Source organism: Juglans regia, chromosome 16 (assembly GCF_001411555.2).
Source record: "Juglans regia cultivar Chandler chromosome 16, Walnut 2.0, whole genome shotgun sequence".
Lineage (NCBI taxonomy): Eukaryota > Viridiplantae > Streptophyta > Magnoliopsida > Fagales > Juglandaceae > Juglans > Juglans regia.
Genome location: NC_049916.1, coordinates 24,757,252 through 24,780,475, shown reverse-complemented (window position 1 = coordinate 24,780,475; position 23,224 = coordinate 24,757,252). Strand labels below are relative to the sequence as shown.

Genomic DNA, 23,224 nt, shown 5'->3' with positions numbered 1-23,224 from the left:
TAAAAAACTAAAAAACCTATTCGGGACACAAAATAGATCCCGAATTCGGGACCCATAGCAGTGCCCTTACTTTATTTCCAACGCTTTTTTGGGTTTGTAATCAATGTTGTACTTGTTGCTACAAAATATATATGTAGAATACAATATTTGCTTATACACTTTGATGCATCCATCTAACGTTTACTGTAATGTTGTAAGATAATATTATATAAAAGGATATTAATCATAGACATATTTTTTGGTTGTCTGATAATATTTGTTTTCCCATGTCATTGGTGTTTTAGTTTGTTGTCTGAATTTCATGTAAGACAGAGACAGAGAGGCCCAAAAAAAATATTTGGTATCAAGGGAGAAATCAAATTCATGCATGAAGCCAGTATGAAAATAAAAGCTTCGGCCATAAAGCAGGACCGCAGTGCAGTTGTGTCACGCACATTACATTCCGTTACATTATCACTATGCCATTGTAGTGAATCAGATGCAAGGATAGTGGGTATGGTGCGTCTCTCTCTCTCTTGTAGTGAATGGTTATTCTTTTGAGTCAAATGTCATCGTGTCAGTATATGCAGTAACGACAGATTCGAGACAAATAGACTGGTTTTTCTGCTGAGTGGTGACCACATTATAATCTCGTGCTTCCCAAACTCATAAACCTCTCTCTCTCTCGCCCACACAGATTGTGAATGCCACCTTTTTGAGCTGCTTATAGCTGTATATCAGTATATGTAAGACAACAAAAGGGTTCAGAGAAATGGATTCTTTGTTTGTTGCTGAGTGGTGACCATATAACAACCGCTTCTTCCCACATTTTGCACTTTTCCTTAGTCTGTGTGTGTGTGAGAGAGGGAGAGTCTGGAGAGAAAATGGAAGCTAGCTCAGCTTCCAAGTGGTTTTTTCTCTGTATGGTTTTGTTTCTGAGTCTTCAGCTGGCTCAGTGCAGTGTCACCTATGATAGGAAGGCACTCGTCATTAATGGGCAGAGGAAAATTCTTTTTTCTGGCTCTATACACTACCCCAGAAGCACCCCTGAGGTATCTTAATTTACAAAACTTTATCCAATTCCTTTCCCACATTTATCAAGGAAAATGTGGTTGATATGTGAAGTTTTGCTTACACACTTCTTCATGACGAACAATTTGCATACAATGCAGATGTGGGAAAGTCTAATACAGAAAGCCAAAGATGGTGGCTTGGATGCTATAGATACCTATGTGTTTTGGAATGTTCATGAACCTTCTCCTGGCAAGGTACTTCGGTTTTACTCATGCTCTTTTTTCCTCTGTTTTCAGCTGCGTTTCTTATACTTTCTGGTCGACATTAACTGATGAGTTATGGTTTTTTGTTTCTTTTCTATTCTCGGGGGTTCAGTATACTTTCGAGGGGAGATTTGATTTGGTTCGGTTTATCAAGATGATTCAGAAAGCAGGACTATACGTGCATCTTCGCATTGGACCTTATGTTTGTGCAGAGTGGAATTTTGGGTAACAAAAATTTCCTTCTTTGGGTGACGAGGAGTTGCTGTTCTTCAAATTCAATTATTTCATCACCTTTTGTTTTTGTGTGTGTTTTTTTTTTTTTTTTTTTTTTAATTAGGGGGTTTCCTGTTTGGTTGAAGTATGTTCCAGGCATTAACTTTAGAACAGATAATGAGCCTTTCAAGGTCTCTCTCTCTCTCTCTCTCTCTACTCAGTGTGTGTGTGTGGGTAAAATAAAAACAGGTGATTGATGAACTGCACATATGAAAGTCTGTACAGAAAATGTTGGCATCTAAAACTCGCTAACCACTAACTAAACTTTGCTACGAGTATCTTACATTTCGCTGTATTACAGTTGGCAATGCAAAAATTTACCCAGAAAATTGTTACAATGATGAAGGATGAAAATCTGTTCGCGTCTCAAGGTGGTCCCATCATCCTCTCTCAGGTATCGTTTTGGGAAAATCAACTCCTGCACTGTGCAATAGTCTCTGTTAGTAAATTTTCCTGTATATTACAAAGCAAAGTTAAAGAAAAATAAAATAATCAGTTGAATCAGTTCTAGTAAAAAGTAAAGAACGGCTACATTGTGCAACTTCGTTACGTTAATTTTAATGATTTACTTATATATCTTTGCACTTATTTTCTGAGTGCAGATAGAGAATGAATATGAGCCTGTAAGCAAGGCATTTGGAACTGCCGGCCATGCATACATGACCTGGGCTGCAAAGATGGCCGTTGGAATGGGTACTGGGGTCCCATGGGTAATGTGCAAGGAAGATGATGCCCCTGACCCAATGGTAATGAAAATTATGCTTCTTAAACATGAAACGTATACAAGCTCCAACCATGGTTTCTTCTTATAAACTAAAAGTTATGCTGTAGGGTCTTTCTTGTCACTTTTTTGTTCTCTTGCATTCTATCAATGTTAATATTTTGCTATAAACACAACTAATTGTTCAATTATTTGTGAATTCTAGCTAATTTGTGCACTGGCAAAGAAGCTTTTTCTTACCTGTAAACACAATTAGTATACGATGAAATTCTATTTGTGAGAAAAATGGGAGAGTGAGCCTCTCTCTTCAGCTTTAGAAGTGAAAAGTTCAAATCCATCTTTCTCTAAATCTTGATGACAGATAAACACGTGCAACGGTTTCTATTGTGACTACTTCTCCCCAAATAAACCTTACAAACCCACACTATGGACTGAGGCCTGGACTGGCTGGTAAGGTTTACATCCACCATCACTTCCGAATCACTTCCCTAAGACATATCAATTTATCTTGAATCTCCTTTTTAAGGTTTACAGAATTTGGTGGCCCCATTCACCATCGACCTGTTGAAGACTTGGCATTTGCAGTTGCTCGGTTCATTCAGAAGGGAGGCTCCTTTGTAAATTATTACATGGTTAGTCACTCTTCATAATTACACGGCATTCAGCACCTATTCAAAGTAGTACACAAAAATGTTTCAATATTGTTCTTATTAATTACCATGTAATAAAGGGGAGATGATTTATATTTTGGGGTCCTGAAAACTGAATACTTTGAATGACAAGCTGATGGAAACGTCTTGGTTGATTCTCTTTTAATTTCCCAGAAAACATCATATCTAGCCTATATTCTACTCGTTGGGCTTGTTTTTGTGGAGCCTAGTTTATTTTTGTGGCTGCCCGATTTGATGACTTGATCCAATAAGGGGGTCGGGGGGTGAAAAAATTTTTTGACCCGGTTTTAGCTCTTAAACCAGGCTGACCCAATCTTTAATTAGGGTTTTGCCATATATATATATATATATATATATTGTACCATGAGAATGATACTTGCACACCATGAGAAATGATGTGTGCAAACCCTAAACACTTTCTTTGAAAAAAGTGAAGTCCACTATTAAAAAAATAAATTTTTCATGTGGATCCCAGATTTATCCACTTTTTTTTAAGAGAGTACGCGGGGTTTGCACACCCTAAGGTTGTATTTAGCATTACTCATTGTATTGCCGCACAATGTATTTGACTTTCAAGAAAATAAAATCCTCTGCAGCTCCGTAGGCGTAGACACATTAGTGAACCACGTAAATTTGTGTTCGTGTATGATTGATTTCGTTTTTTGCTTACTTTTTCTTCTTATCGTTCCTAACACTATGAAGTCTAAGACCATAATGGCAATTCTTTATTTCTCAATGTTCTTACTTTCACTGTCCTCATCTGCTAGTAAATTAACATCATCTCGTGCAAGAAGTCTTCCAGAATTTATGCTTTCTAGGATCTGATCCATTCCATTTATGCATTACATCTATAAATAACGACAATGTACATTTGGAAACGATTTACGTGATATTCATATTGTGTTTGGCAGTACCATGGAGGAACAAACTTCGGAAGAACTGCTGGTGGCCCTTTCATTACAACCAGCTATGACTATGATGCTCCAATTGATGAATATGGTGAGAAACCTGTGCCAGTATCGTACCAAAGGAAACTCAATTTATAAACTATTTTTTATTTTATTTTTTTACATAATCAGAGAATTAATCAGTTTGTCAGATTGTAACTCATAGTTTAACCATACTAATTTGATAGGCTTGATAAGGGAGCCCAAGTATGGCCGTCTGAAGGAACTCCATATGGCTATCAAGTCATGTGAGCGAGCTTTGCTTAATGCTGACCCTACTATCACATCCTTGGGAAATTATGAAAAGGTTTGTCATATCCTCTATCCAAAGGGTTTGGGAAATTACTGCTTCTGGTTATAGGATAGTGTCAAATTAATTTCCTTTTTCTTTTTTCTTTTCCTTATATCTAAATCAGATTGACTATTAACATTTCCCAGGCACATGTATTCTCTTCCAAGTCAGGAGACTGTGCAGCTTTTCTCTCAAATTACAATTCCAAGTCAGTTGCAAGGGTGACTTTCAATAACAAGCACTACAACCTACCACCCTGGTCCATAAGCATCCTTCCTGATTGTGAAAATGTTGTCTTCAACACCGCCAAAGTAAGTGAATTGACTATCGGAACTACTGGATTCATCTTGGTTTTTGCATATTTCCTGGACGTTCTGTGTGAAGCCTGAAAATTTGACTATAGTTACATACAGTATACTCTGTCTATATACATAATATAGCCAAAACTAACTTTAAAATATGCAGATCATTACCACCATGATGGAACATGATTTATCCAACAATCTTAATTCATTTTCCTAACATTAATTTTCACTGCAAACAAGTGTAGGCCTGTTCAAATGTGATAAGATATTTTTGCCAGTGTTTTTATTTCCATCCTATTGACGTTTATCATGCATGCTGAGATAGTGAGATGCACAACCTTTTCAGGTTGGAGTTCAGACATCCCAAGTGCAAATGTTGCCTACAAATGTTGATTTTTCTCCATGGCATACATTTAATGAAGACATATCCCTGGCCGATGATGATTCAACAATCAGTGTCATTGGTCTCTTGGAACAGTTGAACGTCACTAGAGATGCTAGCGACTATCTCTGGTACACAACCAGGTGAATTGAATCCTTCTTAAATTTCTTTTTCACTCTAATGTTAAATATCTATACACATTGATAACATTTTTACCATTAAAATTGTCTCCAGCGTTGATATTAGTTCATCAGAACCATTCCTGCATCAAGGCCAACGCCCAACTCTCACTGTGCATTCAGCTGGCCATGTTATGCATGTCTTCACTAATGGGAAATTTTCAGGTACATCATCGAGTTTCTTGATTTCAGAAAGCCAGAAAATACAACTGGATTGAACTTTGTTACTCTATGAAAAAAAGAGGGGGAAGAGAGAGAGAGAGGTTCAACTTTTATATCATTTTAATGATTACTAAAGAATTGTGTCTGATCTAATGATAGGCTCGGCTTTTGGGACTCGGGAGAGCTTGAGATTTACTTTTACAGGGAATGTTGACCTGAAACCCGGAACAAACAAAATTTCACTACTCAGTATAGCTGTTGGATTGCCAGTTAATACTTCAATCCTCACTTTTATTATAACTCTGATAGATCAGTACCAGTTAATACTTCAACAGGTTATTATATTGCTTGGCCTAGTATGTCCTAGTAGCTTTCTTCAACTGATCCTTTCTTTTTGGTCCTGTTGGTGTTGAAGAACAATGGTCCACACTTTGAGACGAGGAACACAGGAATCCTTGGACCAGTTGTCATACATGGGATAGACCAGGGAAATAGGGATTTGTCCTGGCATAAATGGTCATACAAGGTCTAAGCATCTCACTTCCACATATTTTGAGGACTTGCAAGATGAGTATCTACCTCACAGGTGTATCTTTGTACAGGTTGGGCTTAAAGGAGAAGCCATGAATTTATGTTCTCCTAACTCTATATCATCAGTTGATTGGATGCAAGGGTCCTTAGTGGCAGAGAAACAGCAGCCTCTGACATGGTATAAGGTATGGGAACGTCAAAAGCAGTCTTTGATATAATCCTTTTTTGTTTCTTTTTTATGCTTTTTATGGGGGTAGGCTTGTTCTTAAACTTATTCAAAACCTTAACAAGTCTAAGTTGACATTTGAACCTGCAGACCCATTTTGGTGCACCGAAAGGAGAGGAGGCCTTGGCTTTGGACATGAGTAGTATGGGGAAGGGCCAAGTGTGGATCAATGGGGAGAGCATGGGAAGATATTGGAATCTCTATGCTAATGGTAATTGCAGTGGATGCAGTTATTCCGTCACATTCCGGCCTACAAAGTGCCAATTTGGTTGTGGCCAACCAACTCAAAAATGGTACGGACTTGCTCAAACCTCCTCCACGAACAAGATAAAAGTGAAGATTAAATGATGGTATATTGCTAGCTCATTTCTATCTTCTATCATGTGTTCAGGTACCATGTTCCTCGGTCATGGTTGAAGCCAACTAAAAATCTGTTGGTAGTATTTGAGGAAATAGGTGGAGATCCCTCTAAAATTGCACTTGTAAAAAGATCAGTTACAAGTATCTGTGCCAAGGTATCCGGGGATCACTCAAACATTAACAACTGGCATATTGAGAGAGATGGCAAATCTGAAGGTCTAGACATGCCAAAGGTTAGCCTACATTGTGCAGGCGGGCAGTTCATTTCTGCAATTAAATTTGCTAGTTTTGGAACTCCATTTGGGACTTGTGGTAGTTTCCAGCATGGGACCTGTCATGCCCCAAGCTCTCTAGCTGTCTTTGAGAAGGTACTCGGTCTGCTCTTTAATTTCTTCAATCCACTTTTGTCGAGCATTCAAATTCGATTTAAAATACCGTTTAAACCCAATCCTGATTCATGTTCAATCTCGAATTCACTTATATTCTGTTCTTGATTCCAGGAATGCGTAGGTAAGCAGAAATGCATGGTGACCGTATCAAACAGCAATTTTGGTGCAGACCCATGTCCAAACATATCAAAAAAATTATTGGTAGAAGCTGTTTGTGCCCCCACAGATGCCACACCCAATTAAGGGGTTTGAGAAGAAGAAAAGGAATCCTAACTTCATACCAGAATTGGAACAGTTGTATTCATTTCAATCTGCATTGGAAAACCCAGTTCTGATTAGATTTGTGAAGTGATAAATTTTGTATGCAACGTAAATGCAAGCAACTGGGTAGGGTTTCTGAAGCTGTAGGAGCTTCCATACAATTAAATTAACTAAGAGAGGAAAAGGGAGCGAAGAATGGAGTTTCTAGTTAGAATTACTCTTTCTTTTTTTTTAAAAAAAAAAATCTCAATAGCAAGGCCTAAAGCTGGTCATTGATTGATCCTTCATGGTGTTGTGACAGAGTCCTCCTCCCCTCATGATCAAAAGGAATCTCATATAAAGTAGTACAGTGCTTTTCTTAAAACCATTTGAGAAGGTATCCCTTATTAATGTACCAAAGACTAAAGTGGGGTTGAAATCAGAGATAGTACACCTAATGAGTTGTCGTTTTGTATGATGGCAATGGACTTTGATGGGGTCCTCATTTCTTCTGACGTAAGCGATTACATAGAATTCTAATTCAATGACCAAGCTATGAAGCAAGCAATGACTCAAGAAGGCAAGGGCATGCTGCTCTAAACCTAGCTTGTAAGAAACAACTAGTGGAATGATGCACAGCACTGGCTAGGGATGAAAGGTCTATTCCTTCAAAATCTGGATTCAATTGAAATTCAAGTTTTTAGAAAATTAAAACCCATTAATAAATCTCTCATAGCATGATATAATTCAAGATACCAAAAGGTAATTTAGAGAAAGGGAGAATGTGGGCTAATGAAGTGGTTCCAATCCTATATTGACTGTGTGGAGCAAAAGACACATTTGCTACAATTAGTAATTACAATGCGGTTTGACAAAGGGGCATTGATTTTGAGCTGGAATTAGCTCTTTTCAAAGCAAAGAGTAGCATAAAAACATAGATCTAATGTGCTTGATGGCAACATATGTGCATCAAAAGTCAAGAAGATGGAGGATGAGCCAGAGGCATAGTGGTGGAGGATGTCGAGAGGAAGGCATGGGAGGTGGGCGTGGGCAGCCGCAACAGGTGGCTAACAATAGACTTGCTCTGAAAATGAGAGGAAAAATACAAATTAAATAAGGGAAATGCTATGCATCAGCCCCACACCAGCACACACTTCACATCACTTTTTTTTTTTTTTACACTCAATAGGTTGAGTGTGTGCTGGTGTGGGGCTGATGCAAATATTTTTCCATTAAATAAAGCAAATAGGAAAATAAAGGAGCACATATGGTAGGTAGCTTGAAGTTGGAGGAGAAGTGGGATAGGATAGGGGAGGACCAGCTGCCCGAAAATAGGCTCAAGGAGACAGATAATGAGAAATGATCAATTTCATTTTTAGAAAATAATACACACACATGACCAATAAATTGATGTTGAAGAAATTATATATTGCATCCTAAAATCATTGTATTTTAAATTTATACCCAAATCCCTGCACAATAGAAACAATCAATATCTTGAACAAAAAAAAAATCAAGAAAAAACACAAATTTATAAGAGTAGACAAAAATGGTTGGAGTCTAGCTAGGTAGGTTGTTTGAAAATATAACGTTATAATTAAAACCATCATAATTGAAGCTTGAAGGGTACAACTTTTTTGAAGTGTGCCCCAAGAGTCAAACAAAAAAAGGTTACGGGGGCACCGGTCAACATACGCTCGAACCCCACTCACGTTGGATATTCGGAATTCGAATAGAAAATTCTATTGATCATATTATTATTTTATTTTTATTTAATTATATAAGATATAATATATTTATTATTATTATATAATATTTTATTAAATAATTTTTACCAGTCAAGGATGTTAAACGTGACATATTTTATATTGTGAGATAAAAGTAGGATAAATGTGATGTATATTATTAATAATAATTTTATTTAAAAAATTTATATTATTTAAATAATATAAATAAAGAAAATATTTTAATAATAAAATAATTATACAAAAATTAACTTATAAATTAATGTGATTAGATGTAATATATCAAATTTTAAAATTATTTTTATTATAATATAAATTTAATAGATTCTATAAAATTATATTAGTTTGTAAATTTATTTTATATAATCTATTTAGGTCTATTATAATTCTCTATAAATAATATATTATAGAAATAATTTTTTTTGTGACTTGATATAACATATAAGATTGTAAAATTATTTTTATTATAATATAAATTTTATAAAATTTTATTAGATTATGAATTTATTTTGTATAATATTTTTATGTTGCTGTAATTTTTTATAAATAATGTACTATAAAAATAATTTATTTTATTTTTATTATTTACACAATCCACGTAGGCTTCGAGCTCCCTACCAGAACATGTAAACATTCTACAGAGGGCTTCTACAATCTACTAGAAAACTCGATGGATAAAAGCCCAAATCTACATCGACGCTGACGTGGCTTCGCATCGATCCTGCCTCAACAAACCACGGAACCACCCCTAGCAATCCATTTATTTTCAGATATACCCTTCCGCTTCAACTGGAAGTCTAATCTTTACACATACAAACGCTGATTAAACCGGAGACACCACCACTTAATCTGTGTCCGCGATGCACCAAATCGAATCTTCCTGCAAAAGTAGTTAAAAATATTCTAATAAAAAATAAAAAAAGTCCTCAACTTCCTGGTTTTGCTCTCTCTCTCCCTCCCTCCCTCTCTCTGTCTGTCTCTGTGCATGTCTTTGTACTCTTCAGGACTCCCATGGCCAAACCAAAGGCTCCGAGACGAACACTTGAGTCTTACACGGTCAAACACATCAACAAAACCATCCGAGGTAAGCGCTTTTCCCACACTTTCCGCCTCGAATTTCCAGAAAACTAACACCGCCTTAACCTTTCTGTTCAGAGAGAGAGAGAGAGAGAGCTATCTCATCTCATGACTTGACTTCTCCGAGTATTTTCAGGCGGGGACTGCGTCCTCATGCGGCCGTCGGATCCTTCGAAGCCGTCCTACGTGGCGAAGATCGAGCGGATCGAAGCGGACGGCCGTGGGACCAACGTGAAGGTCCACGTCAGATGGTACTACCGGCCCGAGGAGTCCATCGGCGGGCGACGTCAATTCCATGGCTCCAAGGAGGTTTTCCTCTCCGATCACTACGACGCACAGAGCGCCGATACCATTGAGGCCAAGTGTACGGTCCACTCCTTCAAGAGCTACACCAAGCTCGATGCCGTCGGGAACGACGACTTCTTCTGTCGTTTCGAGTACAATTCCTCCACCGGAGCTTTCAATCCCGACAGAGTCGCCGTGTATGTAAGCGAATCATTCGGGTTTTTTCCCTTTTTTATTTTTTTATTTTTTATTTTTACAGTTTATTGTTATTGTTGGAGTTGCTTTTGTAATAGGAGAGGGGACTCTTTTTATCATTATCTTTTGTTTTGTTTTTTTAAATGTTTCCTATCTTCGCCACAGTAATTCATGATTCCACTTAGACATACGTACGTGTATATGAATTTTTGCTGAAAAGGTATGGGATCGTAATGCCAAATCCCAGTAGCTTTCTATGGAAAGGTTTCCAAGTTAATGCAACGGATGAAAGGATTTACTTATTCAGGCTCGGGCTGATGAGATAGAACCTTTTGGCGTCAATGAATTTATTTCGACTTTTTGTTATTTTTTTGTCCCCAGCGCTTCGTTTGGAGCCAACTCAACTCATGCTGTACACAAGCACAGTATGGAGTCAGGATTATTAGTTAAAAAAAATCTTTAGGTAGTTTAGAAAAGGGCCCAGGATGAAATTGAGACATTTTTCATCATTCATCTAGTTGGCTCCTTTGTAAGCTTGCTACCACCGTTCTCAGGATGTACTATCGGAACTTCCAGCTGCAATGTCACAAGTGATTTATCTGAGAAGTAAAAATCTCTTAAATGATTTGTGTTTTAGTTGGTCCCTCTGCATTGCACATAAAATTACACCCAAGGCTACGATCAATCCAAAAAATTACACCTCTGCCTGTATGCTCAAGTAATTTTGTGCAACATGAAAAATCTTAGTGATTGTGACTTCATAATTATGTGCTGGAAATAACCAAAGTGGCAGTATGATTCAAGCCTATCGTTATCAAATCGTATTATAGTTGAGGAATTTGTTGTAGCAGCAGGTGTGTCGAGTAGGTTGTAGATCGATTTTGCAGTCTGAGTACTCCAGTTTGATGTGCCATTTGACTAATGAAGATTCTTATTTCAACCTTCTACTTTTGGTAGCATAATCCATTTGCAGCTTTTCATTTAGTATAAGAATCAATGGAAAAACGTTGTAGCATACCAGTGGTGCATATAGTACCACTGGCAAACAATGCTTGTCATATGAATTTTACGGTTTTGTGAAGTGGCACATTAGTTTTTTTAGTTAGCTTGTGATTTTGACGTGATAAAGTTTACACAACTGTCTTTCCTTTATGTAGAAATTACATGTTACTCAAATTTTAAAATCTTTTACTGAGTTGCATTTTAGTTGGTACTAGTTGGAGATAAATTTGAACACAATTTGGTATTTTGTATATTTCTGTTACTCATTTGCAGCAAAGTTTCTTCCCTCCATCCTCAAACTATGAAATATTGGAACTTGTATTTCAAGATTTCAGTTGCGTTCACTAGTTTAAAATACTTGCTAGCTGAGGTTGATAAATTGTATCTACATGGTCCTTGGCTTCCCCTTGATGTGATTTTCCCTACATGATATGACATGAGAAAGCTAAAGTTATGGATACCAGATGGAAATTCTTTTAAAAGTTGATGAGCCCCACATTGGGACTTGTACCTGCAGTCCTTATGCTTGTCCAAATTAAAGTGACACAAGATGTTTTATCTCCAAAATAAGCCACTATTTATTGGTTAATTGGTTTTTTTTTTTATCTACTCTTGGGGCTCACTTATTTCATGATTCTATCTTCACCACGGCATATTTGGCATTTTTGTTTTGTTTATTGGATTAATAACAATCTAATTATTGTAACATGGGATCTTCGGAGTTCAAAGTTGTTGATTCAAGTTTCTTATTTCATCAGTTGGTTTGAGATCTTATGGTTTATTGCTTGTTATATTTTGTCAGGTATTGCAAGTGTGAGATGCCGTACAACCCTGATGACCTAATGGTTCAGTGTGAAGGTTGCAGTGATTGGTAAGTTGAATGCTATTAATGTTATACAAATATGTGTGATTTTTCAGATATAGTGATTGAAGTATATATCAAAATACCAAATTTTATGGCAATTGAAATATTTTGCCAAATGTAAAAATTTAGATATAAAATATTTGAATACATGTTGAAAAATCTAGAACTATACAACTGAGTAAAAGGTTTTTTGCCTCTCACCCACACAGGTTCTTCTATGGAAGGGGTTTAAACCCTGTAAAATTAAATGCTATTAGTCAGTAGCATCCTTATGGAGAAGTCCATTCTCGTCATGATCGATCCACGTCCTACAGTAGTCGCCCTCTAAGTTTACCACCCTACCCACTAATGGACTATGAGGGGGGCAAGCGAATGGGAACTGACCGAGAACTCGAACCGCTTGACTGACTGACCCCTTCATACTTGATTCATTTGGGTTGGGGATGGATGGAACCAATCAGAAGTGCAAATCGCGCAAGTGAAGCTGGGAAATGGACTGCAGCAGGGCTGCTAGGTGAATCCCTAAAGTAGATTAGTTCGATCAGCAACACCTGTCTCTGCAGCACCAGGACCAATACCTAGTTTTTACCCAGAACCTGTCTTTGCAGCATTGGAACCAAGATCTGGCTTAACGTATTCCATCTCTCGAGCCCCGAATAAAACCACCCTCCCCTTCGGACACGATATCTCTTTTGACTCAGAAAACAGATTGTTGAACCCCTTTCATGCTCATGTCACGTCGAGGTACTGCGGTGGTAAGTTTTATAGATTAGGCTTACTCTAACAATCAAAGAGAGGGTGCGGACGGACTTTCTAAAGGAAGTGCGCAAAAGCACTATAACTACCATAAGCATAATAGAAGTGCCCCCTATCATGTAGGAAATGAGCTAACTATCTTCAAGCTGAACTTGAGCCGGCAAGAGAGGTAGGGTTCCTTCGAAACTTTTGGTATGTATTGCCCCCTAACTATAGATTGGATCCACTGGACCCATGCTTAACACATACAAGTCAGATGGGAAGTGATGTTTCTAGTGGCAGATGGGTGAGTAATGCATAAGAACCTGCCCTTGGGAGGGGAACAACAGCTGGAAACGGCTGCTAATACCCCGTAGACGGAGGAGCAAAAGGAGGAATCCGCCAGCGGGGCTCGCGTCTGATTAGCAGGCCATTATCAAGTACAGGAATAGAACAATGAAAAAATCAAAGGTTTGAACCGCTCCTTGTCAGTCTCTCCTCCTTTCATTTCTCCTCTCATTTCTCCTTTCTAACCCAGCCAGACCAAATGGAATGGTCGCTACGAAAGCACACCTCCCTTATTTCGTACTTCGTGGGCAGGGGAGGTAAATTATCTTTACTAACCCCGGGTTCCGTTTCACTCAGTCCTGCAATTCACTCGGCATTCGCTTTGCTGTTTCTCCTTCCTACTCATTTAGAAGAATGCGCCAGAAGTTGAGGACTTCTAGTTCCTATCCGCGTTCAGCCTTATAGCGTGAAACGTGGTCACCATAAGGCACATCACGTTTGATGTAGTTTTTGTTCTTTTTTTCGTAATTTTCCTAGGCTTGTGTACTGTTATTGGTCATTCTGTGTTCAGGACATGAAAACTAATTCAAGTGTCTGACAACTCGCCAAAGAGTGAGAATGTGATGAAAAGCAGTACTTGAAATTACTCATTATTAAATTTAAATCACCGTCTATCCAGGTTTTTTGTAATTTTCTTTTAGAGACTGTTAACTTCAAATGAACTGCATGTCTCTGATGGAGCCTTGCGAAGAGGAGTTATCTGCTCCTTTCATGTAGTTCTTGGTGTTGCCAATTTAGCGCTTCTATGTCTTGCAATGCTTGATGGAATCAATATATTACAGTTCTGAAAGATGTTTTAAAGTACTAGTAATGAATGGTCATGTTTCTATGCTCCAACAACTATGACTAGAAACATACATCTATGCAGATGTTCTGTAATAAAGTATTATTGAATGGAAGCATGATGATGAATGAATGGGTACTTAAAAATGTATTCATTTGGCCATATAATGATGCTTGGTATAAATTCTATGAGGGGATGTGCAATCACGTCCATCATGTGCCCTTTGCACACAGGCTGTGGGAACAGTGCAAAATCTTGTACACAAGGGCTGGTGTGTGTGAGAGCCACAATGAATTTAAGAGTTTTAAAGATACTGGTAAAACAAAAATGGAAGTCTTAAAGATAAATGCTTTATGATATGTGTGCAAATGATTAAATGTAGTTTAGAATGTTTTCAAAGGTAAGACTGGCTTCGATATGTAATGACCTAGTGAGAGTGATAACCACAAATGTGCTATAAACCCGACCGGTTTGAGGGTTCAAGCTATTTGCTTGAGCCTGGTTACAAGAGTTTAAGTTGTCAAATTCATGTGCCTCTTAAAAGCAGACTATTACTTTTTATTCAGGTTTCACCCTGTTTGTATAAACATGACTGCGGAGGAAGCTAAAATACTAGATCATTTCTTGTGCGAAAATTGTTCCTCTGAAGGTCAGAAGAAGTTGCAGAATTCTCATACTGCTTCCAGACTCTTGGATACAAAGGTAACTATTACAGCATTTAGTTTCACTCCCGTGTTAGTTATATGCAGACTCAAAATGTGCATGTCTAAGTTCAGATGTTGGATATGTTAACGTATATTGATATAAAAACCATCAGTTTAGAAGTATCTTACACTGGAAATTCTATAAAACATGTACGGATGTCACTTTCATCAGGAAGAGCTTCTTCTACGTGAACTTTAAGGGTGAGTTTGGATATTGAATTGAGTTGAGTTGAGTTGAGTTGAGATGATAAAATATTATTTTTTAATATTATTATTATTTTGAGATTTGAAAAAGTTGAATTGTTTATTATATTTTGTGTTGGGATTTGAAAAAGTTGTAATGATGAGTTGAGATGAATTGAGAGTAGTTTATGTTCCAAACGCACCCTAAAGCTATAAATTTAAGCGGAGGCTACGAAATGCATGTTAATAACCCTCCCCCAACCCACCCAATAATAAAAATAAAAAAAAAAAAAAAGACAAAAGGTAACAAATTGATAGGATTATCACACTGTGCAGGAGCTTGCAGCTGTATGATCAATGTTCATGTGCAATTATGATGTTTCAGGTGGAGACAAAACGACGCCGTAGGTGACATAGTAGAGAAACGTATGGTAGGAGTTATAATGGCTTCAGGCAAAGACGGAGGCTGCATCTGCATTAAACGCTGTAGTATTTATGAGTTGATGGTTGAGAGGGGAAATGGTTTGAAAACCTTTTGTCAATGCCTAATTGTTATAAGGGGAATCACCCTTTTTTTTTTTCATCTTAAAGGTCGAGGATGTGTTTGTTCATCTGTAATCTTGTAATACACACTCTCTCTCTACCCCTCTCCAGTTCTTTGTTCTTAGAAAATCAGGAATGTGTATTCCTTACTCTCCCCCAAAAAAAAAAAAAAAAGAGAGAGAAGAATTAGGAACGTGTATAGAGACGAGAGAGTATTCTCTCATTCTCATTTCCATAGCAATAGATACTTCCTGTTGTATAAAATGTGTTTTGCATGACATATACTGGCTTTGGATCTGACCCTTTCCACCTGCCACTATAATTATTATTATTATTTGTTTTTTAATGTCGTTTGTGCTTACGCATCACATGTGCATTACAGGCATACAGCCAAGGCTAGGACTAAAAAAATGCGCAGTTGGCGATCACTTTACTAAAAAGTCATTCCGTTGCCGGGACTCGAACCCGGGTCTCTCGGGTGAGAGCCGAGTATCCTGACCAACTAGACTACAATGGAGTGTTGTGAAGATATCGGATAATTAAATTTAATTACCACGGTATGTTTTTTGTTCTAAATGAAAAATCTACTCATTTTCTCTACATCATATGAATGATAAGTATAAAAATTTCTTTAATTTAGTAAGAATAAACTGAAAAATAAAAATAAAAATCAAGTGTAGTGTGTGATGTAAAAATGATGAATAGAAGTGCTCATTCTAAATGAATTAGGCCACCTTTAGTTTTCTCTCTTACTATTTTGGAGATCGGTTCGATGCATGAAAAGTGAGCTTATGATTGGATAATAAAGAACATCCAGCCAACGTGAAATTATTTGCTGAAGTATTTGATATATTTAAAAAAAAAAAAACAGATTACATTCTACAGAAATTGAAGAATACAACATTGGTTCAAATGACAATCACTCAGTTTCCTGATCTGACTGAAACAATTAACAGTATGGTTACAATCCAACACATGTTAAGAGATCAGCTGCAAATGGTACAAAGGATTTTCACAAAAGAATAGTAAACATCAATCAAACAAAAGATAATCTAGTGCTCCAGCTCCAGCCTTACGAGAGAGTATGTGTTTTAGAACTTTTCTATTCCTGTATAATGTTGTATTTTTATTTTAACTTGTCTTTGATCTCTTCCATACAATAACTGTGCCAGAAAAATCAGATGAGGCCAACAGGTTCTCTCCATGGTTCCAAGCAACACACGTAACTGGAAAGCGATGACCCTGCAGTCACAGTAGTTGGGTCAGGCTGAAAAGCAGATATTGATAGATGCAGTTTATCATTAAAACCCAATTAGAAAATAAGATGGACCTGTAGCTTGTTTACACATGTATTCGTGGGCCGAGTTAAATCATAGAAGTATACATTCGAATCCTCACTTCCAGCAACTACATGTTACAACAAAATCATAATATCAGCAAGAATCAACAGAGATTTTTCTTTTCATTTGATTGCAGGGAAGCATGTAGATTCATAGAAAATCTCAGTTTCATGATTTCATATCATCTTTAGATGGTGTTGGGTTTTCATATAATAATGGAGAGTATTGAATGTTGATTGAGACATACAAACCTATGTATTCTCCTTTTTCAAGGGAAAGCAGAGGGCAGAAGGAAGCTCGAATGCTATGTATTTGTTGAGTTAACTTAAGCGAGCAACGAAGGGTCAAATAACCTTGTATTTCCAAAGCGACACTAAGAACATGAAAACCTTATTTATCAGTGCTTCAGGACAAGGACAGGAGGCCCCAAGTGGTTGATGGAAATGAAATCTGGGAATGAGATACCCAGACTTGGTATTCTGATACCTTCATTTGAGTGCACTTAGAAAGAACATAAGAATTAAATTCTTATCTCCAAGCGTGGGGGAATCAGAATACCATGTCCATCCATTGGTATGATTTTACACCGAAAACCTGGTAAAATCATTTCCCAACAGACAGAACTGAGATCTCCACACCATTGCCCCAAATGTGGATCTGGGCAATGATGTGAATCTCATTCCCATTCCTTCATTGCCACCAAACATGGCCAAGAAAGTGTAGGGCATATATTCAGCTGAAGAGACCTGAAAAAAGATAAGCTTCCATCTTGAGTACATGTCAGCAGCACAGGGCCACGAGCAAGTAGGGAGAAACTTCTGTACTGCACAGTTGTAATGGGGGATTTTTGCCTTCGGCTACTTCGATGGCGGTGAGAACGGGATAATGCTCCCGTGCGAGAGTTCATACTAACGGAGTAAATACATCCCTGCACATATTGTTCCAATAACAATGGCAAAAAAACATGTGAGCTCATCAGATCATAAAAATATAAGATGATTACAGAGGATCGTACCCGCGCATCCCCACAAAAGATGAGCTGACCAGTGTGATCTTGGTCCATAGAGGTAACCTCACTGTCAAAGACTGTTTTATTAATAATTCTCCCAGTGCTGAAATTAATTACCTGGTATACCAGTATAAAAAATGTCACTAATGAGATAGGATCTATGAACCACGACAAGGATATGGTATATGTAACAAGAACATTTGCACAGAAACACATTAGGAAGTGATAATTGCAAGGCTAGGATATGATATGGCAGGCTTACTTTTACATCAAGCTCGTTATATTGTTAAAATTGTGGTATATATGTAGCTCAGCAATATAATCTGACAAGCAAACCTAATTTATCAAAGTCAAGATGCATATTCCTAAGCATACAAAATATTGAAATATTTTGATGGAATCTATTATTTTTTCCAAGCAAAAACTAAAAAAAAAAAAGGATTGTAACGAGACAACAATCCAGAAGCTATCATGCTAGTCCAGGGATATAACTTTTTATTTTTTCTTGATATGCAAAAGAGAGGGTAACAAGTAATTACAGTGATTTCTTTGTTTGAATTGCCTACTGAAAGGAAGTTGTTGTTTACCTGCATCAATATGAAAGATAAAACAGACCTTTAATGAAAAATAAAGTAAATAAGAAATACCAAAAAGGACAAAATTTCCTTTTGTTACGATATGCATCATAACTCTCAACAGATAACATATAGCCTCCAAAGCTATTATAAGAACAGCAAATAAATAAAAATATAAATCAGACGAGGATCTGAAGTTCATAATAACTTTAATGCAATATTTGAGAGAACTGGAACCAAAACAACTCAAAAGGTTAGCACAGGAACATTTCTTTTGATAGGTAAAGAAGTTGTAGATCAATCTAAAGGGCCCAACCGGGTTAGCACTGGAACTTAATCTCTTGATTTAGGTAATCCAGGCTTGCTTATGCAACAAAAAACATGTTAAAACATTTAGATCTAACAAGGAGGATCCTGAACATATATATGACATTGTGATGTATTGTTGTGAACATATGCTATTGACATTAGTGTATACTTACAGGGTGAAAACGAATACATGATTGTGAAGAAACTCCATATATTACTCGAATGCAAAGTCCTTTTGCTATCTCCCATACTCTCACAGTTTTATCCATCGACGATGAAGCAATGTACTGATTGTTTGAGGAGAAATCAAAGTCTGAGAAAGTACTTGTATTTTAGAAGCATGATGCAATACTTGGTTCCAATTCTAAAACATTGTATATAAACCTTCATAAATACTACATAAACAGTAGGTACGATTTGCACCAAAATATACTAATTCACATATTTATCAGCTTTATTGATGTTCAAAAGGATCATAAACCCCTACTTCTATTATGTTCTCCAACATGTAATTATTTTTTATTGGCCCCAACATGTAATTAATCTCACGCTATGACTTGCACACCATTAAGAACTTGAACCCCTAACACACCTGCCATCCTATTCTTACAGGGGTGAATAAGCCCAACAGCTTTTGAGTTTTGAGACCATAGAACCATAAATTTCAACAACAATAATTTTAAGATGGCAAGGACAAGTTTTCGGGCCTGCAACATAGGGACCCTACAACCCCCAGCCATTGTGTTACTTTGTGAGAAAAGAAAGTGCTCGAGCATAGCACCCATCTGTGGCCCAATTTATAAATATGAGAGTTACATCAGATTTCAAGTCATTGTCGATCACAGTCTACATGTATATTTGACCAAGCTGTAGACAGGCATTTATTACAAATATGACACTATACGATATAAGAAAAGACATTAGAAACAATACCAGCCAATCCAACCTGTAACATCTTTGGAGTGACCTTTCAATTCCTTGATGATTGAAGGTGGTCCTGACACTGTGCATACTGCCAAGGTTCCATCTGATGCTCCATATGCAAGTAGATCGGATCTCATGTGCCCAAACTTCAAAACCGTAACTGCACATTAAGCTAATAAGGGTTTCTTCAACACAAGTCAAATATATGATGTCAGACAGCAACATAACCAATCTACATTGGTGCTTGGAAAAAAAATACCAGAAGCTTTGCACTGATCAAAGATGCAATGCATTCCTACAAAAGAATATGCAAGCTCAGCCCCTCGTTGACGTGGGTGATCATTATCACTTGCATTTGAACTAAAACTTGATCTGCGACTTGAATCTAGATTGCCACTTTGCAGGTCCTGAAAAAAGAAAAATTGCTTGAGACCAATCAGAATGAAATGAAAGAATACTAGTGAGAACAACAGTGTTCAGCTCTTGCATTGTTCTAATGCCTGCTAAAAGAACCTCCTCTAACTTAACTAAAACCCAAACTGGAAGTCAATGTCTCATAGATCACTACAGCAGATGCAAGAACTTCTCAAGGCTGCCCAACTCTGGGACTACTTCCCAAAACCGCCACTCAAGCAGCCCCCTATCCTTGGCCCTTGGGTCGAGAAGACATTGGTCCATTTCCAAAAGTATTTAAGCTTTTTTTACTGCTGTGTAAAGCTTGTATGGGGTGTTTGTAGGGGAAACCCCCCCCCCCTTCTGTATATTGTATGTTCTTTTAAATGTCAATACCATCAATGTTGCAGAGACACACCTTTGACGTCTCATAAAATACAGAGTCAGACTGGTTCAGTATGCTAGAAGATGTGCAGAGTTCTCTCATAAACCAGAAATGCATGAAATTAATTTTGAAATGAAGCTGGTCTCTTTTTTCTTGCTCGCTTGCACATTTCACTGAGGCAAATATACAAGCTTTAATGAGCACGTAAGAAACCTATACGGAAAAGGTATTGATACATGCGCTTTCTTGGGTCATTATGGTATAATAGAGATGACTAATTGGGTCTTAATTTCAATATCAAATACTTTTTTTTGTAAGTAAAATAAAATTTCAATATCAAATACTTAAAAGTGCACATGCGGTTTGCAGAAGAGGCACTCCATTGTGGCCATTTCCTGATACTCAACAGGCCGTGTTGTCAAACAATGTACTAGATTCTACAACAGTCACTGTTTTTACTATCAATATAGCACAACAAAAGAGAAAGAAAGAATTAATAAGCAAAAATAATTGCAGCATAAAGAACAGGAATCCGTAAGATTAAAACATACCCTGCCAGAACTCCAGCTGTCCACCTCAAACAACAAGGAATGTGGACTTGAAGGTGGAATCCATCGGCCACTGATGCATCAACCAGTAAATCATCCTGACGTCAGAATTGTATGAAACATAACTTTAAAACAGCACTCATTACTTACAAATTTTCCAAGACAAAGTTCTCCATGGTTTCTGACTATCAAATAAAATATTTATATATAGACACTTTTTTAGATAGGTTAAAACAAAGAAAATATAATAAGCTTACTTTATCAAGCTTGCAATAAAATATCATGTTACAAAATGAATCTAGGCTTCGCTTCTGTAAAAGTAGGCCAAAAAAGGGATAATCATATACAGATTACGTTTTACAGTATAATATAATCCTACCAATTCATCTAATAATTCCACCATAAGGAAATAATAGTTTCTATTTCCGAGGGAAGAAAAGGTGATTCTCTTCCCACAATTGTGAATTATAGTATTGATTTCAAGTATTGAACTCGTCAATAAAAATTTTAGTAACCTGTTTCCGGGAGTGCCTTGAACGCTTGGTGACTTCAAACTTTCCCAATTCCTTGGCCTGCCAATGTAATTACGGTAGGCCACATAACCTTTTCCATTGCATCTCCAATCCTTCGGGAAAAATAAAAAAATAAAAGAAAGCAATGCCACAACTCGAATATACTGCTCAAAATGAAGCGAAATTTGTTCTCAAAGGAAAATTTTCAAAGTCCTCGAAACCTAAAATCTCGATCCATCGTAACAAGAAGAATCAATTAAAAACAGAAACCTTTACCAAATCCAACAACAAGCAATTCCTTTGAAAAAAATTAAACCACCACGCCATACGCATTCACAGGTTTAAAAAATTTCAAGCATAGCTCCAATTAATAAAACCTAGTTAGACATGTATGAAAATACAAGCACACACATATACATAGCATGCATATACATGTATATATATAATATATTGGAAGATTAAGTTAAAAATTGGCGGAAGATGGAAGAGTGTACTCTGCGGCGAAAAACACCGGACTCGGCCTTGAGGTAGAGAAGGAGACGACGAGTTCCAATGTACTCGGGATCAGAATTTGCGGTTACAGGCTGAAGCAAGCAACTGAAGAGCTCTGGATCTACGATCTCACTCTTATTCTTCTTCTTGTCTTCTTCCTCTACTGCGCTACTCTTCTCCTCGCTCGTCTGCTCCGCCATTCTATGAAGCTTCCTGGGGATCCTCCATAGGTGACTGTTCGCTAAACAGATTCTTATTTTTCTGCAAATGGGAGGAGGCTCATCGATTAGTCCGCGAGTTCGGAGAGAGAGGTAGAAGAGACAGCGGGGAGATGATTAAATTTTCATTTATTTAACTATGACGTAACGGTGGATATACCATCAGAGCCAATTAACAAAATAATATTTTTCTAAAATTTTAAAAACATATTATTTTGTAATATAATAATTGTTAACAAATTGGTGATCTATCATTTTTGTAAGTAAAAATGATAAATTCTAAAAATGATAATTTTTTTTTTATCTTTTTTATATTTATGAAAAAATATTTTTCTCTAAGTGTTAGAATTCACAAACTCACCGTATTCTTTATTAATACAAAGGATGAATATACCAATTAAACTATAAGTCAACTTTTAATTATACTTACTTTTGTTTTGCAAGGCTATATTTAAAGTTGTTGTCTTTAACTTTGATGAAAGATTATATAAATATATATATGTTAGTAAAATATACAATAATATAATAAAAATTATAATAAAATTAACATTCAAACGAAATCAGTTTGGACCGAAGTATGAAAATCTCACTCTATTTAAGGAGATTCAAGTCTTTGACAGTGTATAAAGTTTCAAATTAACCAGTGTAGCAGAACTACTCTTGACTTGATTCTTTTAAGATACAACATTTTAACTTATCGCTATTTAGTTTGACCTAACTCTACACAAATAGTTGAACCTAAAACTTGACTCGAAAAACAATTCTCTTTTATTAAGAAATACTCTCAAAATTATCTACACACTTCTTGTGTTGTTATCTTCTCCCTATCTTATACGAAAAAGTCACACCAGAATGAATATTGGAAGTGAATGACAAGAGGCAATCAAAATAATTAAAGTAGCCAACTTCATCCTGGAAAACCACTTGGAGCTTATTTCTACTCGTGCATATCAATGCACTTCTCATACAACCTTTTTTAAAAATTACACTTGGTTACCTCAAAGTATCATCGCTATACCAATCTCCGAATTACTACAAAATCCGTTACTAGTATCGGAGTTGGTAATCATCAAGAAAATAAGCTACTATTGTGTGCCCTTTTCTATCCGAAATCCGCTT

At 36.8% G+C, this 23,224-nt stretch overlaps 3 protein-coding genes and 1 non-coding gene across 6 annotated transcripts; 2 read left to right on the top strand and 2 right to left on the bottom strand.

Annotated features, from left to right (window-relative positions):
• Positions 1-764: 764 nt before the first annotated feature.
• Positions 765-7,204, top strand: LOC109005745 (beta-galactosidase 3-like). Its single transcript, XM_018984793.2, has 19 exons — positions 765-1,031; positions 1,152-1,247; positions 1,369-1,481; positions 1,594-1,660; positions 1,831-1,923; positions 2,132-2,275; positions 2,612-2,700; positions 2,777-2,882; positions 3,833-3,920; positions 4,057-4,175; positions 4,307-4,471; positions 4,812-4,990; positions 5,082-5,191; positions 5,348-5,457; positions 5,604-5,714; positions 5,791-5,904; positions 6,036-6,238; positions 6,337-6,673; positions 6,806-7,204. Exons 1-19 carry the CDS (start codon positions 864-866, stop codon positions 6,935-6,937), a joined length of 2,544 nt encoding a protein of 847 aa, XP_018840338.2. The 5' UTR covers positions 765-863; the 3' UTR covers positions 6,938-7,204.
• A 2,379-nt stretch (positions 7,205-9,583) lies between these two features.
• Positions 9,584-15,680, top strand: LOC109005742 (chromatin remodeling protein SHL-like). 3 transcript variants are annotated; one of them, XM_018984789.2, is made up of 5 exons: positions 9,584-9,763; positions 9,893-10,238; positions 12,041-12,109; positions 14,537-14,672; positions 15,194-15,680. In XM_018984789.2, the coding sequence occupies exons 1-5, from the start codon at positions 9,691-9,693 to the stop codon at positions 15,209-15,211; spliced, it is 642 nt and encodes a 213-aa protein (XP_018840334.1). In that variant the 5' UTR covers positions 9,584-9,690; the 3' UTR covers positions 15,212-15,680. The 3 variants fall into 3 exon arrangements, with proteins under 3 accessions (XP_018840334.1, XP_018840333.1, XP_018840335.1); XM_018984788.2 differs by having other exon boundaries at positions 9,586-9,763; positions 15,243-15,680; XM_018984790.2 differs by having other exon boundaries at positions 9,597-9,763; positions 9,835-10,238; positions 15,243-15,680.
• Positions 15,681-15,844: 164 nt separating this feature from the next.
• On the bottom strand, positions 15,845-15,917 carry TRNAE-CUC. Its single transcript has one exon. It is a non-coding gene; the product is annotated as a tRNA-Glu (tRNA).
• Positions 15,918-16,238: 321 nt separating this feature from the next.
• LOC109005734 (WD repeat-containing protein 13-like) lies at positions 16,239-22,232 on the bottom strand. Its single transcript, XM_018984779.2, has 12 exons — positions 21,890-22,232; positions 21,399-21,508; positions 20,887-20,956; positions 19,817-19,964; positions 19,580-19,717; positions 18,807-18,946; positions 18,289-18,336; positions 17,756-17,866; positions 17,487-17,668; positions 16,992-17,113; positions 16,731-16,807; positions 16,239-16,642 (listed from the first exon to the last, which is right to left on the bottom strand). The coding sequence occupies exons 1-12, from the start codon at positions 22,085-22,087 to the stop codon at positions 16,532-16,534; spliced, it is 1,455 nt and encodes a 484-aa protein (XP_018840324.1). The 5' UTR covers positions 22,088-22,232; the 3' UTR covers positions 16,239-16,531.
• Positions 22,233-23,224: the final 992 nt, after the last annotated feature.